At 66.0% G+C, this 22,312-nt stretch overlaps 4 protein-coding genes across 7 annotated transcripts; 2 read left to right on the top strand and 2 right to left on the bottom strand.

Annotated features, from left to right (window-relative positions):
* Positions 1-518: 518 nt before the first annotated feature.
* On the bottom strand, positions 519-2,924 carry LOC128146324 (chymotrypsinogen 2-like). Of its 2 annotated transcripts, none has more exons than XM_052797596.1 (7): positions 2,855-2,924; positions 2,632-2,735; positions 2,431-2,510; positions 2,239-2,317; positions 1,229-1,409; positions 799-932; positions 519-706 (listed from the first exon to the last, which is right to left on the bottom strand). In XM_052797596.1, the coding sequence occupies exons 1-7, from the start codon at positions 2,922-2,924 to the stop codon at positions 545-547; spliced, it is 810 nt and encodes a 269-aa protein (XP_052653556.1). In that variant the 3' UTR covers positions 519-544. The 2 variants fall into 2 exon arrangements, with proteins under 2 accessions (XP_052653556.1, XP_052653557.1); XM_052797597.1 differs by having other exon boundaries at positions 2,876-2,924.
* Positions 2,925-3,209: 285 nt separating this feature from the next.
* Positions 3,210-5,613, top strand: LOC128146323 (chymotrypsinogen 2-like). Its single transcript, XM_052797595.1, is given in 8 exon segments — positions 3,210-3,279; positions 3,399-3,421; positions 3,423-3,503; positions 3,625-3,704; positions 3,818-3,896; positions 4,723-4,903; positions 5,200-5,333; positions 5,426-5,613. Coding segments are annotated over 8 exon segments (810 nt in total). The 3' UTR covers positions 5,588-5,613.
* Positions 5,614-6,303: 690 nt separating this feature from the next.
* On the top strand, positions 6,304-8,106 carry LOC128146523 (probable D-lactate dehydrogenase, mitochondrial). Its single transcript, XM_052797952.1, is given in 6 exon segments — positions 6,304-6,408; positions 6,560-6,672; positions 7,091-7,232; positions 7,325-7,466; positions 7,866-8,021; positions 8,024-8,106. Coding segments are annotated over 6 exon segments (699 nt in total). The 5' UTR covers positions 6,304-6,345.
* Positions 8,107-8,726: 620 nt separating this feature from the next.
* On the bottom strand, positions 8,727-16,027 carry BCAR1 (BCAR1 scaffold protein, Cas family member). Of its 3 annotated transcripts, none has more exons than XM_052797585.1 (7): positions 15,870-16,027; positions 14,141-14,833; positions 12,672-12,833; positions 12,329-12,433; positions 10,710-11,858; positions 10,386-10,475; positions 8,727-10,011 (listed from the first exon to the last, which is right to left on the bottom strand). In XM_052797585.1, the coding sequence occupies exons 1-7, from the start codon at positions 15,879-15,881 to the stop codon at positions 9,496-9,498; spliced, it is 2,727 nt and encodes a 908-aa protein (XP_052653545.1). In that variant the 5' UTR covers positions 15,882-16,027; the 3' UTR covers positions 8,727-9,495. The 3 variants fall into 3 exon arrangements, with proteins under 3 accessions (XP_052653545.1, XP_052653546.1, XP_052653544.1); XM_052797586.1 differs by lacking the exon at positions 15,870-16,027 and adding an exon at positions 15,318-15,452; XM_052797584.1 differs by lacking the exon at positions 15,870-16,027 and having other exon boundaries at positions 14,141-15,019.
* Positions 16,028-22,312: the final 6,285 nt, after the last annotated feature.

The following is a 22,312-nucleotide window of genomic DNA, read 5'->3' as shown; positions in this document are numbered from 1 at the left end:
TATCCCCACACGTGCGCCCGGCTGTCCCCGCACCCCCCCGGTGTCCCCAGCCAGGGCAGGTGCCCCCGTGCCTGGCCAGGCGTCCCGCTCCCCGGCCGGGTGTCCCCGTGGGAGCTCCCACACCCGGCCTGGCCCCACGCCTGCTCTACAGCCGGCATCCCCGAGCCGGCTCAGGCGTCCCTGCACCTGGCCACCCACCCCTGCCTCGCTCTGGCGTCCCCGGAGGAGGCCACGTGTCCCCAAGCCTCCTGGCCTCCTTGGCCAGGGGTCCCTAAGCCCGGCCGGGTGTCCCTGCAGCTGGCCGGGGGTTCCTGACCCCGTGGGAGGCCACACGTCCCCAAGCCTCCAGCCCTCCCAGCCAGGTGTCCCCATGCCCCCCGTCCATCTGTCCCCACACCCGGAGAAGTGCCCCTAAACCCACCGCGTGCCCCTGTCCCCAGCCACGCGTCCCCCAGTTGCTCGGCTGCCCCGTGCCCCCTTCCCGCCCGTCCGGCGCCACAGTGAGGAAGCAGTGTGGGGAGTTTGGCAGCGTTTATTGCCGGCCTCAGTTGGCCGCCAGGACGGAGTTGATCCAGTTGCGGAGCTTGGTGACGCGGGCGTAGACACCGGGCATGTTGGGGTCGCAGGTGCTGCTGCCCCAGGAGACGATGCCCACCAAGTTCCAGACACCGTCCTTCTGGCACACCAGCGGGCCCCCAGAGTCGCCCTGTGGGCAGCGGGTGAGCACAGGGGCTGGGGGGTGGTGGGGGTCCATGGGGCAGGAAGGGGCAGGGGGCAGGGGGAGCTGGGGGCACCTACCATGCAGGAGGAGGCACCATCAGCACCGGCACACACCATCACATCAGCGATGCGGTATCCCCAGTACTGCTTGCACTGCGGGTTGGTGAGCAGGGGCAGGGCTGCCTGCTGCAGCACCGTCGGAGTCTCCGAGGCTGCGGGCAAGCGGGGCGGTGTCAGCGCCGGGGACGGGGATGAGAATGGGAATTGGGACAGGGATGGGGATTGGGATGTGGAAAGGTATGTGGAGGAGGATGACAACGGGGATTGGGATGGGCGTGGAGATGAGGAGAGGAATGGGTCAGGGTTGGAGACTGGGGATGTGGATGAGGAAGGGGACAGGGATGAGAATGGCGATGAGGACAGGGATGGGATGGGATCGGAATAGGGAATTGGGTTGGGGCTGAGGATGAGGATGGTGGATTGGAATGGAGACAGGAAAGTGCAATACCATTGGGGTCAGTGAGCCCCCAGCCGGTGGTGACGCAGGTCATGCCCCCTGGGAAGTCATCGGTGGGCTGAGGCAGGCAGACAGGGGACACACGGGCTGACAGCCGTGCTGGGGTGGCCAGTTTGAGCAGAGTGATGTCGTCGCGGATGGTCAGCATGTTGAACTTGGGGTTCTTGAAGACCTGGACAGGCAGCACCACTCCCAGTGCCCACACCCTCAGCCAGGGCGCTGGGCACTGGGGACTCCACAGGGACTGACGGGGACCATGGGGACTGAGAGGGACCCCGGGGACAGACGGGAACCCCATGGAATGGCCCTGTGGGTCCCAGGCTGATGGGGTCCCTGGGGTGCAGATTCCAGCCCCTGGGGCACAGGGGAGCAGGGAGGCAACAGGACTCTCACGGGGACCCCAGGGAGCAGACCCCAAGTCCTGGGCTGAAAGGAACCCAGGAAGCAGATCCCAGCCCTGGGGGCAGATGGGTGGACACCCCAGGGACCAGGGACACCAACAGGGACTCGGGGGGATCCCCAGGTGGGCAGACTCCAAATCCCCAGCTGAGGTGCCCCCAGGGAGCAGGTGAAAACCCCAGGCACCGACAGATGCCAGGGACCAGGACGCAGACCCCAGCCCTCGGGACGATGGGGTCACCAACAAACCCATGTCCCACCCAGGGTTGCTGCCGGCCGGGGACCTTGGGGCTGCTCAGGGCTCCACAGGGACACCCCAGGTCACACCACCTGCTGGGATGAGGGGACCCTGGGGGCCTGACCCCATCCCTTGGGGGTCCTGGGGATGGGATCCTGACCTGAGGGATGAGGGAGAGCAGGGACACCCCCAGCCCAGGGATGCAGGGCACCATGGACACCCCAGGGACCCTGACCCTCAGAATATGGGGAACCAGGGACCCCCTGGGGACCCGAGCCCCAGGACAAGAGGACCCAGACCCCCAAGGTTCCCCATGGTGACTGTGGGACCCCCACAGGCACACAGCCCCCACCACCGGTGGTACCTTCTCGATGGTGAGCTTCTGTTCATCAGGGGAGGGTGAGGCCTGGTCATATGCGCCCACCACCACAGTGTCAGTGGTCCTGGGCACAAGCAGGTGCTGAGCACCAGGCACTGGCACAGGGATGGGGGGTTCCTTGGGGACCCCGTGCCCGTGCCCAGCCCTGCTCCAGCCAGTGGCAGAGCTGGTGCCTACCTGACACCGCAGTGGGCAGCGGTGACCACCCAGTATTCGCTGATCAGTGACCCGCCGCAGAAGTGGAAGCCATCATAGCGCTAGTGGGGAGAGCTGCCGTCAGCACCGCCGGCACTGCCGCCGGGGTTCTCTGTGCCCAGCTCCTGCCCTGGTAACCATCCCGGCACCCAGTATAGCACCCACCCCACCTTGGGCACTTACCTGGAGGGAGACCTGCCATGGCCAGGACCCTGGCACCGCCGGCTCCCCATTGACGATGCGGCTGTAGCCAGGGATGACGGGTGCGATGGCGGGCACACCGCAGCCTGTGGGGCACAGGCAGATGTGGGACGGGGGCTCCAGACACCCCAGCCCCATGCTCCCCCACCGCTGCCACCCCCCTGAGCCCCTTGCCCACCCCACCGAGCCCCACAGCCCCACGCACTGTCCAGGGAGAGGGTGGCACGGGCAGAGCCCGCAAGCGCCAGGCAGCTCAGCAGCCACAGCAGAGCCATCGCCACTTGTGGGGACAGACCCTGTCTGGGGCCCAGTAGCTCTTATACCTGCTGCTGGGCACGTCCCTACTGCTGGCCTTGCCGCCGCGGCCTCGGGAGATAGCGTGGTGCCCGGCACAGCGCCAGGACAGGCCCTGGGAGCATGGCACCTGGAGCCGGTGGCCTTGGCTTGGGTCACGGGACGGTGCTGGTGGGGGTCTACGTTCTGGCCAGCAGTAGGGACGTGCCCAGCAGCAGGTGTAAGAGCTACTGGGCCCCAGACAGGGTCTGTCCCCACAAGTGGCGATGGCTCTGCTGTGGCTGCTGAGCTGCCTGGCGCTTGCGGGCTCTGCCCGTGCCACCCTCTCCCTGGACAGTGCGTGGGGCTGTGGGGCTCGGTGGGGTGGGCAAGGGGCTCAGGGGGGTGGCAGCGGTGGGGGAGCATGGGGCTGGGGTGTCTGGAGCCCCCGTCCCACATCTGCCTGTGCCCCACAGGCTGCGGTGTGCCCGCCATCGCAACCCGTCATCCCTGGCTACAGCCGCATCGTCAATGGGGAGCCGGCGGTGCCAGGGTCCTGGCCATGGCAGGTCTCCCTCCAGGTAAGTGCCCAAGGTGGGGTGGGTGCTATACTGGGTGCCGGGATGGTTACCAGGGCAGGAGCTGGGCACAGAGAACCCCGGCGGCAGTGCCGGCGGTGCTGACGGCAGCTCTCCCCACTAGCGCTATGATGGCTTCCACTTCTGCGGCGGGTCACTGATCAGCGAATACTGGGTGGTCACCGCTGCCCACTGCGGTGTCAGGTAGGCACCAGCTCTGCCACTGGCTGGAGCAGGGCTGGGCACGGGCACGGGGTCCCCAAGGAACCCCCCATCCCTGTGCCAGTGCCTGGTGCTCAGCACCTGCTTGTGCCCAGGACCACTGACACTGTGGTGGTGGGCGCATATGACCAGGCCTCACCCTCCCCTGATGAACAGAAGCTCACCATCGAGAAGGTACCACCGGTGTGGGGGCTGTGTGCCTGTGGGGTCCCACAGTCACCATGGGGAACCTTGGGGGTCTGGGTCCTCTTGTCCTGGGGCTCGGGTCCCCAGGGGGTCCCTGGTTCCCCATATTCTGAGGGTCAGGGTCCCTGGGGTGTCCATGGTGCCCTGCATCCCTGGGCTGGGGTGTCCCTGCTCTCCCTCATCCCTCAGGTCAGGATCCCATTCCCAGGACCCCCAAGGGATGGGGTCAGGCCCCCAGGGTCCCCTCATCCCAGCAGGTGGTGTGACCTGGGGTGTCCCTGTGGAGCCCTGAGCAGCCCCAAGGTCCCCGGCCGGCAGCAACCCTGGGTGGGACATGGGTTTGTTGGTGACCCCATCGTCCCGAGGGCTGGGGTCTGCGTCCTGGTCCCTGGCATCTGTCGGTGCCTGGGGTTTTCACCTGCTCCCTGGGGGCACCTCAGCTGGGGATTTGGAGTCTGCCCACCTGGGGATCCCCCCGAGTCCCTGTTGGTGTCCCTGGTCCCTGGGGTGTCCACCCATCTGCCCCCAGGGCTGGGATCTGCTTCCTGGGTTCCTTTCAGCCCAGGACTTGGGGTCTGCTCCCTGGGGTCCCCGTGAGAGTCCTGTTGCCTCCCTGCTCCCCTGTGCCCCAGGGGCTGGAATCTGCACCCCAGGGACCCCATCAGCCTGGGACCCACAGGGCCATTCCATGGGGTTCCCGTCTGTCCCCGGGGTCCCTCTCAGTCCCCATGGTCCCCGTCAGTCCCTGTGGAGTCCCCAGTGCCCAGCGCCCTGGCTGAGGGTGTGGGCACTGGGAGTGGTGCTGCCTGTCCAGGTCTTCAAGAACCCCAAGTTCAACATGCTGACCATCCGCGACGACATCACTCTGCTCAAACTGGCCACCCCAGCACGGCTGTCAGCCCGTGTGTCCCCTGTCTGCCTGCCTCAGCCCACCGATGACTTCCCAGGGGGCATGACCTGCGTCACCACCGGCTGGGGGCTCACTGACCCCAATGGTATTGCACTTTCCTGTCTCCATTCCAATCCACCATCCTCATCCTCAGCCCCAACCCAATTCCCTATTCCGATCCCATCCCATCCCTGTCCTCATCGCCATTCTCATCCCTGTCCCCTTCCTCATCCACATCCCCAGTCTCCAACCCTGACCCATTCCTCTCCTCATCTCCACGCCCATCCCAATCCCCGTTGTCATCCTCCTCCACATACCTTTCCACATCCCAATCCCCATCCCTGTCCCAATTCCCATTCTCATCCCCGTCCCCGGCGCTGACACCGCCCCGCTTGCCCGCAGCCTCGGAGACTCCGACGGTGCTGCAGCAGGCAGCCCTGCCCCTGCTCACCAACCCGCAGTGCAAGCAGTACTGGGGATACCGCATCGCTGATGTGATGGTGTGTGCCGGTGCTGATGGTGCCTCCTCCTGCATGGTAGGTGCCCCCAGCTCCCCCTGCCCCCTGCCCCTTCCTGCCCCATGGACCCCCACCACCCCCCAGCCCCTGTGCTCACCCGCTGCCCACAGGGCGACTCTGGGGGCCCGCTGGTGTGCCAGAAGGACGGTGTCTGGAACTTGGTGGGCATCGTCTCCTGGGGCAGCAGCACCTGCGACCCCAACATGCCCGGTGTCTACGCCCGCGTCACCAAGCTCCGCAACTGGATCAACTCCGTCCTGGCGGCCAACTGAGGCCGGCAATAAACGCTGCCAAACTCCCCACACTGCTTCCTCACTGTGGCGCCGGGACGGGCGGGAAGGGGGCACGGGGCAGCCGAGCAACTGGGGGACGCGTGGCTGGGGACAGGGGCACGCGGTGGGTTTAGGGGCACTTCTCCGGGTGTGGGGACAGATGGACGGGGGGCATGGGGACACCTGGCTGGGAGGGCTGGAGGCTTGGGGACGTGTGGCCTCCCACGGGGTCAGGAACCCCCGGCCAGCTGCAGGGACACCCGGCCGGGCTTAGGGACCCCTGGCCAAGGAGGCCAGGAGGCTTGGGGACACGTGGCCTCCTCCGGGGACGCCAGAGCGAGGCAGGGGTGGGTGGCCAGGTGCAGGGACGCCTGAGCCGGCTCGGGGATGCCGGCTGTAGAGCAGGCGTGGGGCCAGGCCGGGTGTGGGAGCTCCCACGGGGACACCCGGCCGGGGAGCGGGACGCCTGGCCAGGCACGGGGGCACCTGCCCTGGCTGGGGACACCGGGGGGGTGCGGGGACAGCCGGGCGCACGTGTGGGGATAAGGCCGGCTCTGGGGACCCCCGGCCAGCTGTGGGGACAGCCCCGGGCCGGGGGCCGGGGGCGCAGGGCCCCCCCGGCGGGGAGGGGACGCTCGTCGCGGCCCCGCCAGCCGGAGCCACCTTAACGTGGCGGTGCCGGTGGCGGCGGGAGGGGAGGGGACGGGAGGGGACGGGAGCGGGGGCCGGGCCCCGGGCAGGCGCTGGCCGTCCCCACCATGGCTCTGCGGCGGGTGCTGGGGCTGGGGGGGGCCCTGGGGCGCCGGAGCTGCTGCTCCAAGGTGGGGCCGGGCGGGGGGGGTCCCGTGGGGCACGGCGGGATGGGGGCCCCAGGGTGGCCCTGCACCCCCAGCTGCAGGGGGGGTCCTGGGCCCCTGGGCCCCGGGCCGGACCCCGCTGCCCGCGCCCTGACGGGCCCTCGCCCCCCGCCAGCGCCCGCTGCCCCCCGACTTCGTGGAGGCCCTGAGGGCGGTGGTCGGGGGCCCCAACATCTCCACGGCCATGGCAGTGCGCGAGCAGCACGGCCACGACGAGTCCATGCACGTGTGGGTCCCAGGGCTGGGACCCCCAGGGGGCAGGGTCTGGGGAGGGGAAGGGACGTGGGGAAGGGCAGGGCCACGGGCAAGGGAAAGGACGTGGGGAAGGGCAGGGTCTGGGGAGAGGAAGGGTCTGGGTTGGGGAAGGGCCATGGGCAGGGAAAAAAAGGGTCCTGGTTCGGGGAAGGGCCGTGGGGAAGAGAAGGGTCTGGGGAGCAGGAGGGGAAGGAAGGGCCACGGGGCTGGGGAAGGGTCTGGGTTGGGGAAGGGCCATGGGGAGGGGAGGGGGCACAGGGAGGGGAAGGGTCTGGGCAGGGAAAGGGTCTGCGGAGGGGAAGGGACATGGGAGGGGGGAAGAGGCTGGGGAGGGGAAGGGTCTCGGGGACGGTGAGGTCCGTGGGGCAGCAGTGCCGCCCTGTGCCCTCAGCTGCGCCCCGCCGGACGCCGTGGTGTGGCCCCAGGCGGTGGGGCAGGTGCAGGAGCTGGCGGCGCTCTGCTACCGCTGCCGCGTGCCCATGGTGCCCTTCGGCACCGGCACCGGCCTCGAGGGCGGCGTCAACGCCGTGCAGGTACAGGCCCCCCCCCGCACCCCCTGCCCGGCCCCTGCCCGGGGGCTCTCGGCGGCCGGCCGTGCCCAGCCGCGCCGGTGCCCCCGTGCCAGGGCGGCGTCTGCTTCGACCTGAGCCGCATGGACGCCATCGCGGAGCTGAGCCTCGAGGACTTCTCGGTGACGGTGGAGCCCGGCGTCACCCGCAAGGCCCTCAACAGCCACCTGCGTGGCACCGGGCTCTGGTTCCCCGTCGGTACCGTGGGCACCAGCGAGCAACCGGGGGGGCCCCGGGGCTTGGGTGGTGGCGCCGGAGGTGTGGGGGGACCCCTGTGGGGCTGGGGATGCTGGGAGCACTGGGGGTGCTGGGTGTGCCCATGGGGCCAAGGGTGCCGTAGTCCCAGGAGGGTAGCAGGGGTGGTCATGGGGCTGGGGGTGCCACGGCCCCAGTAGTGCTGCGGTCCCATGGGGATGCCATGGTCCCTAGGGGTGTTGGTTTCCCCATGGGGTGCCATGATCCCAGGGGTGCACTGGGGTACCCAAGGGGGAGTGAGTGCCATGGTCCCAGGGTGCTGGGTTCCCCATGGTCCCCGAGGTGCACCAGGCCCCTGTGCCCATGCCAGCCGCCTATACCATCCCTGTTCCCTGCCTGCAGACTCCAGGGCAGACACCTCGCTGTGTGGCATGGCAGCCATGGGTGCCTCGAGCACTAACGTGGTGTGCTACAGCACCATGCAGCCCCATGTGCTTAAGCTGTGTGTGGTGCTGCCGGATGGGTGCCTGCTCCACACTGCCAGCCTTGGACCCAGACCATGTGGGCACTGGGACTCCGGGCTGGTGGGGGCTGCAGGGGCACCCACTCACTGGCCCCTCACAGGAAGCAGGCTGCCAGGTGAGGGACGGGCAGTGGGATGGGGACAATGGCCGCAGCACCCCATGGAGCTGCAGGTGCCACGGCTCTGTCCTGCCCAGCCCAGGGCTACTCCACAGATGTCTGCGTGCCCACCTCCCGCCTGCCCGACGTGGTGGTGGAGACCAAGCGCAACCCGCAGGACTCCGGCCTCACCTGTCAATGGCACTGCAGCCCCCTGATGCTGGGGGGGTCTAGTTGGGGGACTGCCATCCTCCCCCCCACACCCCACCTGACCCACAGCCCCACAGTAGGACACATGGGTGACAGCAACTTCCACTGCCTCCTCATCTTCGACCCCCAGGACCCAGCCAAAGCCCAGCGTGTCCATGCCTTCACCCAGCACCTGGGCAGGTGGGGACAGGGACATCTCAGGTGGGACGGGGACAGGGCAACAGATGCCCCCATGCCATCCCCTGACCCCTCCATCTCACAGGCAGGCACTGGTGGTGGGGGACACCGCAGTCCCCATGTGCCATGCTCTTTGGGGGGGGGGGGGGGGACACACAGGACAGGACAACACCACACACAACACAACAGGATACCCCAGCTGCTCCCCAGGGTGTCCCTCCCGCCAGCAGGCACACGCAGATACCCAGCAGAGGGGGGGGGGCTTCTACACAAATCTTTGTGCTGCTGGGGAGGGGCAGGGGGCTGAGTTTCAGGGGGCTACGACTCCATAGCTCTGGGAACCAGCAGAAGCTTCCCCTGTGTTCAAAAGGCACCAATTTCGGTTTGCGTTTCAATTACAGCTGGTACAGTAGCAAAACCCAAGACGTGAGAATGCACAGGTTAGACCTCTCCCGCCCCAGCCCCCCCCCATCACCCCTTACCCTCCTGGGGACCCTTACCCACAGCCCCCAGCACACAGGGGCACAGCACAACCCTGCCCCACTGTCCCACATCGAAGAGTGGCTTCCACACCCTTAAAATCTGCTGGCCACCCGAGACTGCTCAGGAGCCCTGCCGAGAGCGGAGCAGCCACAGCACCGCCCCAAATTGCCAGGCGCATCCCTGTCTCGATTCAACAGGGACACAGCCCCATGGTCTCCAGGCCAGGAACGGCTGCCAGTTTTGTACGGCGAGACGACAGCAGGGAGGGAGTGGGCATGAATCCACCTCCCAGCTTTGCTTCATTGTGGGCATAGCTCCGAAACCAATCCTAGCCTCTGGCCGGAGGGAGGGAGAAATAAAGAGGAAGGGGGATGATGGCCACAGTCCCTCACCCCTCTACCAGCAGAGCTCCAGGCCCCCGGTGCGCATGGGAGTCTCTATGTACATGTCCGCTTACACCAGGCAGAGGGCTCTCATGGAACGGGATGCACGTCTAGGGATGGGGTGGGGACCGTGGGGAGGGGACAGCAACCCAGGGCCATCACATGGCTGCCAGCTGGCCCAGCACCATCCTGAACTGCTGCGTGCTGTTGGCAAGGTCCTTGACGCGCTCCACCATGTCCTTAGAGGCAGCAGGAGAAGGATAGTGGAGGGCAGCCGCCTTGGTGGTCACCACAATCTCCTTGAGCATCTCGCAGAGGAGGTTGCTGTAGTGCATCACCTTGTGCTGGACGTCCTGGGCCTTGGCCTGGCGGGACAGCGTGTCCCCGATGAAAACGAGCTTGTGGGCGCTGAGGATGACGAACTTGCTGTGGGCCACAAAGATCTTGGGGGGTTGGTTGGTGCTGACAGCGGTGAAGAAGGCGTCGACGGCATTGGTGAGCGTGGTGAGGTTGGCCTCACACTGCTCCAGGTAGAAGAGGAGGAGCTGGCGGTCAGCAGGACACAGGGCCCCGCCGCCCCGTGCCGGGCCATAGTGCTGGGGGGGGCTCCAGTTGGACAGGTCATTGTCGATGGGGCGCGTCACCTCCTGCTCCAGCTGCTCAAACTGCTTCAGCTGCGGGAGGGATGGGTGTGAGGCAGGACAGCCATCGAGCCAGCACCCACTCCCCTCCCTGGAGCCACCAGTACAGGTGGCTGTGGCCACCAGCCCCAGGTGACAGCTCTGCCCCGGGGAAAACAGCAAGGGACAGTGCCAGCCCCAAGACAGCTGTGCCAGGCTCCTCTCCAGGAACAAGGCACCGATGCTCTTCTCTGCTGGCACAGCGCTGGCATGGGGAGGTGAGCCAGAACCCACCATGGGGACAGCCATGCAAGAGGGAGCTGTGGTCCAGACCGGTGGCAGGGGGTACAAGGGGAGCAGGAGCCAAAACCCTGCTGCCCACCCCAAGAGCTGTGCCCAGCAGCACCCACCTGCCCTGGCTCCGTTACCTGTTGGTGCTCCAGCTGGTCCTTGCTCTGCCGGATGATGTTGCCTTTCTCCAGCAGCTCCTTCTGGGTCTTCTCAAACTCCTCCTTGCCCTGCAGGGAAGGAAGGGGCATGACACAGGGGTCAACACCACCAGCTTTGCTGGGAGCGAGCCCCTGCCTGCCCTGGGACACCCCTGGTCCCCACAGTCCTCAAAAAGGAGGCTAAAAGCAAGATGTGGGTGGCAGAAGCACCACCGCAGTCAGAACTGCCTGATGCCCCTGTGCCGGGGAGCCACCGGCACAAAACCCACCCATGGGGAGCAGCCCCCCCCTGCCTGCGCCCACCTGGAGATGAACGTAGTCGTAATCCTCCATCCAGCCGCTCTCGCTGTTCTCATAGGGCCCATCGGGCGACTCCTGGGCCAGCAACTTGGGCGGGGAGGGCAGGGGCCGCGACTGGATGCTGCTGGCCTTGTCGGAGGGGTGAGGGGGCCCATGGCCACCGCTCTCCGCCACCGGCTTTGTCCGTTTGAAGAGGAGGGAGGCGTTGCCGTGCAGGAAGGAGGCCAACTGCTTGGTGTCATCAGGGACGCCACGCGAGTGCATGACAAAGTGCTCCAAGTCATCCGTACCCGGCTTGCTGCCGGCCAGGGCACTTGGGGCCCAGTGGCAAGCATCCAACGCTTGGCCATGCCGTGCCAGGGCCTGGTAGACCTCCTCCATCTTCTGCAGCTGCTTGCTGAGCTTGGCATAGAGGGAACGGTCAGAGGCCTGTGCAGCATTGCCCACTGCCCCCCGGGCAAACTCCAGCAGGTCCCGGAGGGCCGTCCGGACACCCTCAGCTGCCCCACGGATGCTGGCGGCATTGGCCTCCATGTGCTCAGGGCTGCGCCAGTTGGCACCGATGAAGGACATGAGGTAGGAGACGGCGCCGCCGACACCATGCTGGAGCTTGGCCAGTGTCTCCATGGCGGCGTCCAAGTCCAGGGAGAACTCTTTGCCGGCTCCCTTGGCTGGCTCCTTCACAGGCACCACGTCCAGCGAGGATGTGGAGATGTTGCTGCGGGTGCTGCCCGTGCTGGAGGCCGAGAGGCGTTTGGCATCAGCGCCTTTTGCCTCACGGTCCACTTGCGGTGGGACATCATAGATGTACTCGCCCTCTGTGTCCAGGGAGCCCTTGCCTGGGGCGTGCAGGTCTCGGGGCACGTCGTACACCTCCTGGGAGGGGAATGCTGACCCCCCCAGCTTCTTGAGGCTGGGGGGCACGTCATAGATCTCATGGGTGAGTGGTGGCTCAGGGACACCTTTCCCGGCTGCTGGTGGCACGTCGTAGACATCCTCTGGCAAGTAGGGCTCCTGCTGGGCCAGGATGAGGGGGTGGCGGGAGGGGTCAAAGGCTTTCTGCTTGGCAAAGGCAGGGGGCACGTCATAGGTCTCCTCCCGCGCCGGGCCATCCGGCACATCCTTGCTCACCGAGGGGGGGACGTCGTACACCTGTAAGGGCAGCGGCATGCACCATCAGCGCTGCTGGGAGAGCCAGCCTGGGTCATGCGTGGATGCACAGGCGAGCTGCGCAGTGCTGCGGTGCATGTAAGCACCAGCTCCAGGCATGCAAGATGGTGCTGGGTGAGCACCGGGAGCCATGCACCCCGGGGGTGCCCCTGGCCCCAGGGAGACTGGCACAGCCCTGCCACAGCACCCCTAGCCTCCCACATCCCCTTTGGGGCGAGAATCAGAAAATACTAGAGCAGCCCAGGTTGGAAGGGACCTCAAAAGATCATCTGGTCCAAAACCATTCCTTAGATAAGATCATCCAGCACACTGTCCCCTCACATCTTGAAAGCCTCCAGTGCCAGGGACACCACCACATCCCTGGGGAGGTTGTTCCAGTGAGCAATTGTTCTCACTGTAAAATGTGTCTCTGTCTTATGTGGAGAAGCTGGGAGCTTCCCAGCAGCACTTACAGTTTGGTGCAGGTTCTTCTCCACACTGGGGGGCACGTCATAGATCTCCTGCCCTGGGTCCTGCCCATTGGGACCCTTTACTGCCATGGGGGGAGTGTCATAGACCTGGAGGGGGGAAGGGGACACATAGGATGGTGTGTCAGTGATGGCATGGGCACCCACCTCCTCCCAGGGACCAGCAGGGAAGGACGGAGGTGCCAGAAGCAGCTGCGAGGCCCATAATGTGCCCAGCTTTGGGTGTGATCTGCCCAGGTTTGGATCCCAGGCTGTGCCAGAGCACCTCCCGTGCCAGGGGATGGAGCCAGTGCCCCCCCCTGCCACCCAGCCCCCTGACCAGCCTCACCTCCTGGCTGAACTGGCTTGGGACCCCCCCTCGGACAGGCGGCACGTCATATATCTCCTGGGAGCCCGCAGAGAGGAGGTGACGAGGGAAATCGTACTCATCCTGCTCACCCTTGGGGGAGTCGTAGACATACACTTGCCCGATGCGAGTGGGTACCAGCACCTGGCAAGAGGGAAAGGGATGAGGTGGGGACCGCCAAGCATCCCCAGCCTGCCCCCCACCCTGCATCATCCCCCCCCCCAAAACCCAACGATAGGGCTGGAGAAAGGATGGGTGCCAGATCTGGTGCCAGACTGTCCAGCACCGGGCAAGCCGGTGCCCACGGGAGGGCGCTCCCCGGCCAGGCGTGCACACTTCTCACAGCAGCGACGCCGGGGACGGGGGATGATATCACCGGTTATTTATAGCGGCGAGCCTCGGTGAGAGACAAAGCCCAGCCGGCATGGCCACGGTGTGCAGAAGGGAACGGCCAGTTCGGGCACGGAGCTGCGGGCAGGGATCTGCCAATGCCCTGCGGGCATTGGCAGATCCCTGCCCGCGACTCCGTGCCCACCTTGCTGTACCCTGGGGACATGAGAGCCGCAAATAACCAAACCCAGAGGGTCATGGCACCCTGCCCAGCCGATGCCGGAGGCAAGAAGGGCTGAGCAACTGGCAGAGATGCCAGGCTGGTCCTCTTTTTTAGGATGCTCCCTGTGCCCTGGCCATGATTTAGCAGCCCCCCCACTCAGCTGCTTTCCAGGGGTGTGAGTCAGGGTAGCCTTCCCGGAAAACACGATGCCGAAAGCACCTCGCTCCTCTTCCCCAGGATGACGTGCCAGGGAAGGGGCAGAGCCGGGAGGAGCCCAGTGTCCAGGACGTAGCCGTTAGGCTGTCCTGGACAGCATACCCGTGCTGGGGACAGGCTGGTGGCTCACTATTGCCTCGCCGGTAAACCCAACTGGCAAGCACTGGCAGGCTCCCTGGCATAGCCAGGACACGCTGGCACCGGTTGCCTACCCCTGCCCACATTCCCAGAAGGAAGAAAACAATTCAGCATCGCGCCGGGTACCACAGCCTCCTCCATAGCTGCAGGGTCTGGCCAAGGGGCATCTCCAAGCAGCTCTTGGGTTACCAGCACCTCACGCCCACCTCAGGCATGGCTGTTGTGCCCTCGGTGATGCCGGCAGAGCCCATGCGAGAGACCAAGAGGACCTCAGTGCTGAACGCTGTGCCAGCCCCGAGCTGGGTAGCCCACACCAACCAGGGCACCTCAGCCACTGCAGGGACCCCCCTGGCATGCCCACTCCTGCCAGTGGCACGGGGAGGGATGCCCATGCACCCGCCATGACAGGCGCAAGGGCTGCCTGCTCCAAGAAACGGTGACAGGCAGATAAGCCAAAGCCCCCCAGCCCGGGCGCACACTCGCCACTGTGGACCACAGAGCACCCCGCAACCGTGCCGCCGCCCCCCCAGCCCCCCTGTCCTACCTTTCCCTGGGGCTTGTGCCCTTCCCAGCACCTCATGTCCAACGATGGGGGCACCTGGTAGATGTCTTGAGCCTGACTGGCCAAGGGAGGAACCTGGTAGACATCCTGGGGGGGGCTGGCAGAACCCCCGGGGTACGCCTCTGCCGCTTGGCCCAGGGAGGGGGGCACCTGGTAGATCTCCTGGCCAGGGCTGGGGAAGGCATGGGGAGGTGTCTGCTTCGGGTAGGCGGGCAGCTGCTTAGCCGGGGCAGGTGGAAACTGTCCAGGGGGCACTGAGCCAGGGTAGAGACCCTGCTGTCCCTTGCTGGGGACTGGCATCAGGTAGACGTTGTCCCCTTGAGGGGCATAAGCAGGGTGCATGGGGGTGTACTGCGAGGCGGGCGATAGCGGGGTGTAGCCCCCTTGGTGGTGGTAAGGCAGAGCCGGCTGGGGCACCGGCGGCTGCGGCAGTGCCTGCCCCTGTGCCGGGCCAGGCGCTTGCTGCTGCTGCTGCTTCTTCTTGTCGTACATCCCCACCAGGATCTTGAGGCGGTTCCCGGGGACGATGCCCTGACGGCCATGGAGCGAGCAGAGCCACCAGCCGTCCAGCCCCTGCGTGTTGCGCTCCAGCACCGTCATGATGTCGCCCTTGCGGAAGGAGAGCTCGTCCGGGGACTCAGCCACGTTGTCGTACAGCGCCTTGGCCAGCACGTTCTGCAAGAGAAGCCCGCGCCGGGGCGGTGAGCCGGGCCCCGCCGGCCGGTGGGGAGTCATGCCGGCAGACGACGGTGCCCAGCGCCGGGCCGGAGCCCCGCGGGCCGGGGGGGGGCTTTGCCGAGCGGGTCCCACCGGCCGGATGTCCCCGCTCCAGCAGCCTTCTCCTTCCCCGCTGGAGTTCAACCCATCCTTCCCGGAGGTGGTGCTAGGAAGGGGCCGGGCCCTTCCGCCTTCCCGGTTTCGGGGGGACCTCCTCTGCCTTTCCCTCCCCTTCCCACCGCCGCCGGGGAGGAAGTGCCAGGGCGGTGAGTCAGCCGTAGCCGTAGCCATCCCCACGCCAGCCACCGCTGGGCCCGGGCCCCTTCCAGCCCACGGTGCCGGCCGTCCCCACGGCGGACGCGGGCTGCGTGCCACGACGTCCCGCCCAGGCCACGGCCCACGGGCACCTTACCGGAGCTCTGCGGCCTCCGCCGGGACTTACCGGTGCCATGGCGGCGGTGGGACAGGCCACGGCCTAGCCGCGGGTTCCCGCCGCCGCCCGGGATGGCGGGGCTGAACCCACCGGCTCTCCCGCCTCCCCGCAGCGGCCGGGCAGGGAGGCTCGGGCCGCCTGCTCCTGCCGTGTTCCCCCGCCTGCCGCCGGCACCCGCCCCGCCTGGCAGGCGGCCCGCGGCCCGGGGAGGGAGGCCTGTGGGGCTCCCGGTCAGCCGCCGGGCAGGAGGGCCGCCGGGCAAGGCCTCACCGCCGCCGGCACGGCGGGAGCTGGGCCAAGGTCAGGCGAGGGGGCTCGGCCGCCCCGGGGGGGGCCCTGCCCGGGCTCGGAGAGGGAGGTGGGGGGCCGGCCTGCGGCCTTCCTCCTCCTCCTCCTCCACAGCGGGGCAGAGGCCGGGGGGGACCGCCCCGCGAGCCGTTACCCCGGGGTCCCGCGTCCTGCCTGAGGCGAGGAGCGGGGGGGCCACGCGCGCCCCCGGGCCCCGCGGGGAGCCTCCCCGCCCCGCCCCTCCCCTCCCCTCCCCGGTCGTCCCCCGCTCACCAGGTAGTTCATCTTCCCGCGGGGCTGCTCCGGCCCTAGCGCCGGTCGGCCGGGGGCCGGGGCCGGGCCGGGGGCGGCGGGGCGGGCGGGCGGCGCGGTAACGGCAGCGGCGGCGCCGTAGGGATCATTATAGCGCGGTGCCCGCCCGGGCCCGGCGGCCCCGCCCGCCCCCATTGGCTGCGCCCGCCCGGCGGGGGGCGGGGCCGGGAAGGGGCGGGGGCGGGGCCGGGGCGGGCACCGGGGGAAGGCGGGGGGGGACACACACTCACGGGCCCCCGGGGGGGCTCGCCGAGGAGCAGCCGGGGTGCAACGGGGCTGTAACGGGGGTGCGCCGGGCGCGTAACGGGGGTGCGACGGGTGTGCAGAGGGCGAGCAAAGGGTAAAGGGCGTGCAAAACGGGCGTGCAAAGCGTGTGCCAAGGGTAACGGGTGTGCAACGGGTGCAGAGGGTGTGCAAAGTGTGTGCAAAGGGTAATGGATATGCAGAGGGTGTGCAGAGGGTAACGGGTGTGCAACAGGGGTGCAAAGGCTGGGCAGAGCGTAATAGGCGTGCAACAGGAGTGCAAAGGGTAACGAGTGTGCAAAGGGTGTGCGACAGGCACGAGGTGGGGGAATACTGGGGTGTATTTGGTGTCTAACAGAGATGCTGGGGAGGGGGTGCACTGGAGGTGAAACAGGGGTAAGGGGACATCTGGTGGGTGTGGAACGGGGGTGCAATGGGGGTGTTGTAGGTGTGTAACGGGCAGGGGGTGCCACAGGAGTGTTACAGGGGTGTAACGTGCAGGGGGGTGTAACGGGGGGGGTTACAGGAGTGTAATGGGGCTTTACAGGGGTATAGCAGGCAGGGGCGTGCATTACAGGCATGTAATGGGCTTTGGGCACATACGTGTGTGTGTAATGGGTGTGTAAGGGGGGAGGTGTGTGTGAAAAGTGTGCGGCAGGCATCTGTGCAACAGGCGTGCAGCGGGTGTGTAATTGGGGGGTGTTCTGGGCAGGTAATGGGTGTGTAACGGGCAGGAGGGCATAAGGGGGGGTGTAAGGGACAGGTAAGGGGTGGGTGCAGGTGCAATGGCTGTATGAGGTGGGGTGTAATGGGTATGTAAGGGGGGGGTGTAACGGGTGTGTAAGGTATGGTGTGTGTGACAGATACGTAAGGCGGGGGGGTGATGTGTGCAATGAGGCGGGTGTGTGCGCAAGGGGTGTGCACACAGCAGGGGGGGCACAGGTGGGGGGGTCAGCGGCGTTGCTCCCCCGCAGCCCCTCACCATCCCCGGCTGGTGCAAAAATGAACCCCTTGGGTTTAAACCTTTCTCCCCTCTCGCTTGTCTGTTTTCCCTCGGCTGCGTGTCGCACGCCAGCCCAGGTGCTGCTCCGGGGAGGTGGCACACCATGACACATCATGGCACACCACGGCACACACTGGCACACCGCGGCAGCCAGCAGGCTGCTCACCCGGCCTGTTCAAACAGCCCAGCCACGTGGCTCATGGGTGCCTCGACGGCTGGCGAGCCTGGGCTTGATGCCGCTGCATGCTGAGCCGCAGTCCTTGCTGGCGCTGCCGGCATCTGCATGGAGCCAGGAGCAGGCTGGGATGGTGGCTGCGGGGCTCCCTGCGAGCTGGCAGCTCGTGGGAGGCACGTGTGCGAGCTGCACGGATCTGTGAGCTGCAGGACATGCAAGCTGCATGGGCCTGCACGATCTACCAGATGTGCAGGCTGCGTGGGCATGCACGAGCTGCAGCACCCCTGTGAGCTGCATGGGCATGCATGAGCTGCAGGACATGTGCGAGCTGCATGGGCCTGCATGATCTACCAGACGTGCAAGCTGCATGGGCCTGCATGAGCTGCAGGACCCCTGCGAGCTGCATGGAGGCACACGACCTGCAGGACACACACAAGTCGCACAGACCTGCGCGAGCTGCACGGACGCCCACGCCGCTCACCGAGCGAGCGCGGCCCAGCGCAGCGGCACGCAAGAGCTGGGTGCGTGTGGGCAGCGGGGAGCGTGGGACCGCACGCAAGCATGCCCGGAGCAGAGGGAGGGGACGCGGGGGTGCCCAGCGAGCACGCGAGGCCTGCGCGCGTGCCTGGCAGCCACGTGGGCCCACGGGCGAGCGGGCAGCGAGTGAGCCTGCGTGAGAGCCGTGGGGCCGGTGAGCGGGCGGCGCTCTCCGAGGCAGGCCAGGAATGCACCTCTGCCTGTGCCCGTGCCTCCTGGGCTGCGTTCCCCCGCCACGGCATTTTCTCTCTCGGCCGTGCTCGCCCTCGGGGGTTACCCTTGGGCCATGCTGGTGTGCGGCGGTGGAGGCAAGGCCAGATCGCAAACACATGCCCTTCCCTAAAAAGCAGGGCTTGTTCTGCTCCCCAAGGACCACCGCCACCGTCCACTGGCACCAGCAACCTCCTCGCACCGTCTCCTGCTCGGAGGCAGGTTCCCCAGTGCATCGTTGGCAGACGGGGAAACTGAGGCACAGCCGAGGGTAGGAGATAGCTGGCAGCAGGGACTGCGGTCACACCCGCAAACCGCAACCACCCCGGCAGGCGCAGCCGGAAGACCGCGGTTTCCTCTTGTCCGTGGCAGCAGTGACAGTGCCAGCACTGAGCCCTGCGGGCATTCCCAGGATGGGCTCCGAGCTCTCCGGCCCCTCTCCCGCCACCACAGCCAGTCCCATGAGGCCACGGTGTGTTTGCTTTGGAGACCCCGAGCCCGGCGAGGGCCCACCCGGCCAGCAGCGAGGATCTCTCCTGGGATCCCCGGGGTGTCCCCAGGGTGAACCTGCCACCGCACAGCTTTGGGCAGGTGCCAAGGGGCCGCAAGCTCCCCACTTTGGTGCTTAAAAGCAGCAGGGATTTTATTTTTCCTGCTCCCCGTGGTGACACTCAGATCAAAGCATCCCCCGTTGATACTCGATCCCGGCATCGGAGCCGAAATTGCTGCTCGTGTCTGCTGAGTGCCCTGAGCTGGCAACGGCTCCCGCACACCCCTGCATCCACAGCCAAGCGCCCGGGGGGGTGACAGGCACCAACAGGTCTCCTTTCGGCTTCTCCCACCTCTAAGGAAACGAAATGCCAAAAAGAAGATCAAAAGTGGAGCGTTACGGGGGCCCTGCAGCGCTTGGGATGCTCAGAGCCAGATCAGCGCAGCCGGAGCATCCCCGTGCTGCTGGCAGTGGGATACGGTGAGGCCCCACCGGTTCTGCACCGTGGTTCTTCACTAGCTCCAGCTCCGGCAGACTGGGTGTTTCAGGATGGATGCTGCTCAGGATGCAGGTTGCCCCAGCAACGGTTGCTATGGAAAACACTTTGGCGGCAAAATATCCAGCCATATTCATGTGTCCGTCATTGTCTTGGGGAGAGTCCCCGGCGTCCAGCGAGCCAGGCACGGCCGGCTCCGCACTGGGCAGGCTGCTGCCATGTCTGCGGGGGACTGTCTGTGCTGGGCCCGGCTTTTCCCGGCTTTTCCTGCTGGGTCCTGGTATGGGAAGGTGTCAGAGGACCCCAAAGGGGGGGTTTGGGGGAGCACGGTGGATGTGCATGGGGCCGGGGAACAGGCTGTGCCGTGCCATGTTAATTGGCTAATTGCCGATTAATGCCCTGTTGGCCCCGTCATGCCCCAACAGTTGAACAGGATACATTTCGGTGAACCCACGCAGGGGCACAGCTCTGGGACAGTGGGACATTTCGGGAAAGGGGCTGGCACTGGGACACTTGGGCTGGAGCCATCCCCAGCAGGGACCAGCGGATGGGGCTGCCTGCTCCTGCCCACAGCACCTACCTGCAGCCCTGCCAGGTCTGTGCTTCGGAAAGCCACCTCCCATCTCCTGGAGCAGCAATAGGATTACACGGGACTGAGTCTCCTAGCAATGAATGGAGAAATAAATCCTATAAGGCAGGACGGGATTTATTAGACTTCAATATTCTGGAAATAATGAGGACATTTCTCTTGGCTTGTAATATCACGGGACCCAACAGGATCACAACAAGGATTTATCCCCATGCCTTTCTGTGGCGCTGGGTCGGCTTTTAGCTGCGGAGAGGAGATGGAGGGGGAGACCGCTCGCCTTTCCGGAGAGCAGGATGGTGGGGCACCCCCTCATCGCCAGAAAAGCTGAGGCGGAGCACAGGCCTCGGGCTGCCCCAACAGTAGTGGCTCTGTTCATATCCCCATTCATCCCCCGGCGAGGGCTGGCACTGATCCTCGCCCCTGGCTGGGGCTGGCCGCTGGGAGTGGGAAGGGCCGGCCGTGCCACCGCCGCCGGCTGAACTTCAAACGCCGGTGCCAGCACCCACCACTGGCGCGAGGATGCCCCAGGGTGGGGACCCTCGCTCAGATGGGGTGGGAGACCTGCAAGCCACCTCGTTACTCCCCATTAGTCCTGAACCCACCGCAGCCAGAAACCCTGCTCTGCTGCCCGATGGGACATTGCTGTGAGGGAAAGAGGTGGGAGAGGCTGAAAACAGCAGCTTAGAGAAGAGGATGAGGTGCCCCCAGCATCACCTCCTGGGCACCAGCCCTTCCCAGCCCCGGTCCTCGCAGGGAACTGCTGCCGCAGCTGCGGGGAGATGCCTCCTAGGGCCAGCCCCGTGCTCTGCTCCCTTATTCTCCTGCCTGACAGCTGTGGCATGGCACACCATCACGCTTTGCCCCATGGTGGCTCGGCCAGCCCCAAATCCCATTACGGTCCTTGGGATAGCCTGGCAGGGGCCCACAGGATGCAACCCCTCGGCAGCCAGCTCTCAACCTCCTCCCTTGCTGAGAGCCGGACATTTATTCCCGCATCCCTATCACCGAAGCAGCTTTAAATGCACGGCATTACCTCCCTGTCCGCGATTCCTGTGACCCAGTAACAGCCTCCCCTGGGCGGCCTCCCCAAACCCCACTGAACAACTCAATAAAGGCGAGCCCGTGGGTGCAGGTTGGACGTAGCCGGTTTTACCACGGCTGTGGAGCGTGGCCGCCGTGGCAGAAGCCCTGACTGTTGGGGCACACAGACACAATCGCTGCCTTGTTCGGGGACCAGCCGCACAAGGGGCCCCTTCAGGCGGCCAAGGAAGGGGGAGCTCCTCGGAGCGAGGTGATGCTCGGGCCATGAGGGACTCCTCGCAGGGCCAAAGTTATCCCAAGCAAATGCCCCCGGCAGGTTCTGACCCACGGAGGATACGTGAGCTTCCCAGAGAAGATGGCTCAAGGTGTGAACATCTTAAAGGAGGGACTTGCATGTCCTGGGAGATTTGCTTCTTCCAGAAAGCTCAGGGCTGGTGGGGAAGTCGAGGGCTGGTGGGTGCTGGGGCCACCTCCCCTTCGTGGGAAGGTGGCTGGGCAATGGAAATAGCAAGCAGAGAGGGGTTTGGGCTTTTTTTTTTTTTTCCTTCCTAAGCAGCCAAGCTGTGTTTTCTGGAGACCTGTAAATCACTCCTCGTCTTCAGGAAAGAGAGGCGAGGAATACATGATCCAACCAAGCAAAAACGTGGGACGCTTGGAAGCGTGCATGGTGGAAGCCAGGAATCAGCCCCAGGCTGGAAGCTGCCTCCCGGCCATCCTGCCGAGCCTGTCCGAGCTTGCTGGGCCGGGAGCTGGCACTGCAGCCCGGTGTCCTCAAGCTGAGCTGGGCACACCATGCTGCCATGAGCCGGGGAGCCCAGTGGAGAGGGGAGCCGAGGCTCTTGGCCACCACCGTTAAACTGCACTTTTCCAGCAGGTCAGGTTGCTTCCAAGATTTCAAAATTTTCCATGCTTGCTCAGCTGAAGGAGAAACCCCCGAGAAGAGAGGCTGGAGAGTTTGCGAAGAGCAGAGCTGGGGCTGCCAGGCAGGATCCCATAAACAGGGGGTCACTGATTTTCCCAGTTTACCAGTGTGCCAGTGGAGGCTGCGCTGGCCAGATCCCACTAACACACCATTAGCGTGCGTGTAAATCCAAAGCCATCTCCCCAAGCCATCCAGAGGCCAATGCTGCTGCAGGGCTTGCTCTGGACATAGCCTGGAGCTCTTCAAGGCTTTTAAGAGCAGGGCTGGGTTTGGTGCCGCTGGCCTTTGGGATCTCCAAAGGTTCCCCTGTTGTATCAGCTCTTGCTCACGCTACACCACACAGAATTACCTTCCATTTCTAACCTACTTTTCACCCCAATGCAGCTGCATTCGAGGCCCAACACGGCAGGCGGCACCCAGCAGCAGCCTGGATGGCTGTGCCGTGGCCAAGATTTCGGACGGCAGTCCCTGGAGAGCCAGATGCCACGGCGACCCAGCCTGTGCGGGGGTGACAGGACCCTTCCCCACCTCCATCCAGCGTGCGAGGCCTCAGGACCACAGTCATGAGGGGACACAGGGCAGAGAAGATCCATAATATCCCCTCCTCTCCTCCTCACCCCCAGCAAAGTGCAGCAAAAGGCAAATTGTTTCCCCTGCTGCCTGCTCAGCGCTTAGAGCGGGCCCAGCCCTCCAGCCCC

The sequence above is a fragment of the Harpia harpyja genome, chromosome 9, assembly GCF_026419915.1.
Source record: "Harpia harpyja isolate bHarHar1 chromosome 9, bHarHar1 primary haplotype, whole genome shotgun sequence".
Lineage (NCBI taxonomy): Eukaryota > Metazoa > Chordata > Aves > Accipitriformes > Accipitridae > Harpia > Harpia harpyja.
The sequence above is the reverse complement of the archived record's forward strand: the minus strand, read 5'-3'. Positions and strand labels throughout refer to the sequence as shown.

Excerpts from the sequence above, each read along its gene's own strand:
- LOC128146324 (XM_052797596.1), bottom strand. The coding sequence starts at position 2,924 with ATGGCTCTGCTGTGGCTGCTGAGCTGCCTGGCGCTTGCGGGCTCTGCC. Across the intron at positions 2,318-2,430 it reads GCTGCCCACTGCGGTGTCAG|GACCACTGACACTGTGGTGG; the intron begins GTAGGCACCAGC and ends GCTTGTGCCCAG. Across the intron at positions 707-798 it reads ATGGTGCCTCCTCCTGCATG|GGCGACTCTGGGGGCCCGCT; the intron begins GTAGGTGCCCCC and ends CGCTGCCCACAG.
- BCAR1 (XM_052797584.1), bottom strand. The coding sequence starts at position 14,893 with ATGACTCCCCACCGGCCGGCGGGGCCCGGCTCACCGCCCCGGCGCGGG. Across the intron at positions 12,834-14,140 it reads GGCACAAGCCCCAGGGAAAG|GTGCTGGTACCCACTCGCAT; the intron begins GTAGGACAGGGG and ends CCCTCTTGCCAG. Across the intron at positions 12,434-12,671 it reads CAAGCCAGTTCAGCCAGGAG|GTCTATGACACTCCCCCCAT; the intron begins GTGAGGCTGGTC and ends TCCCCCCTCCAG.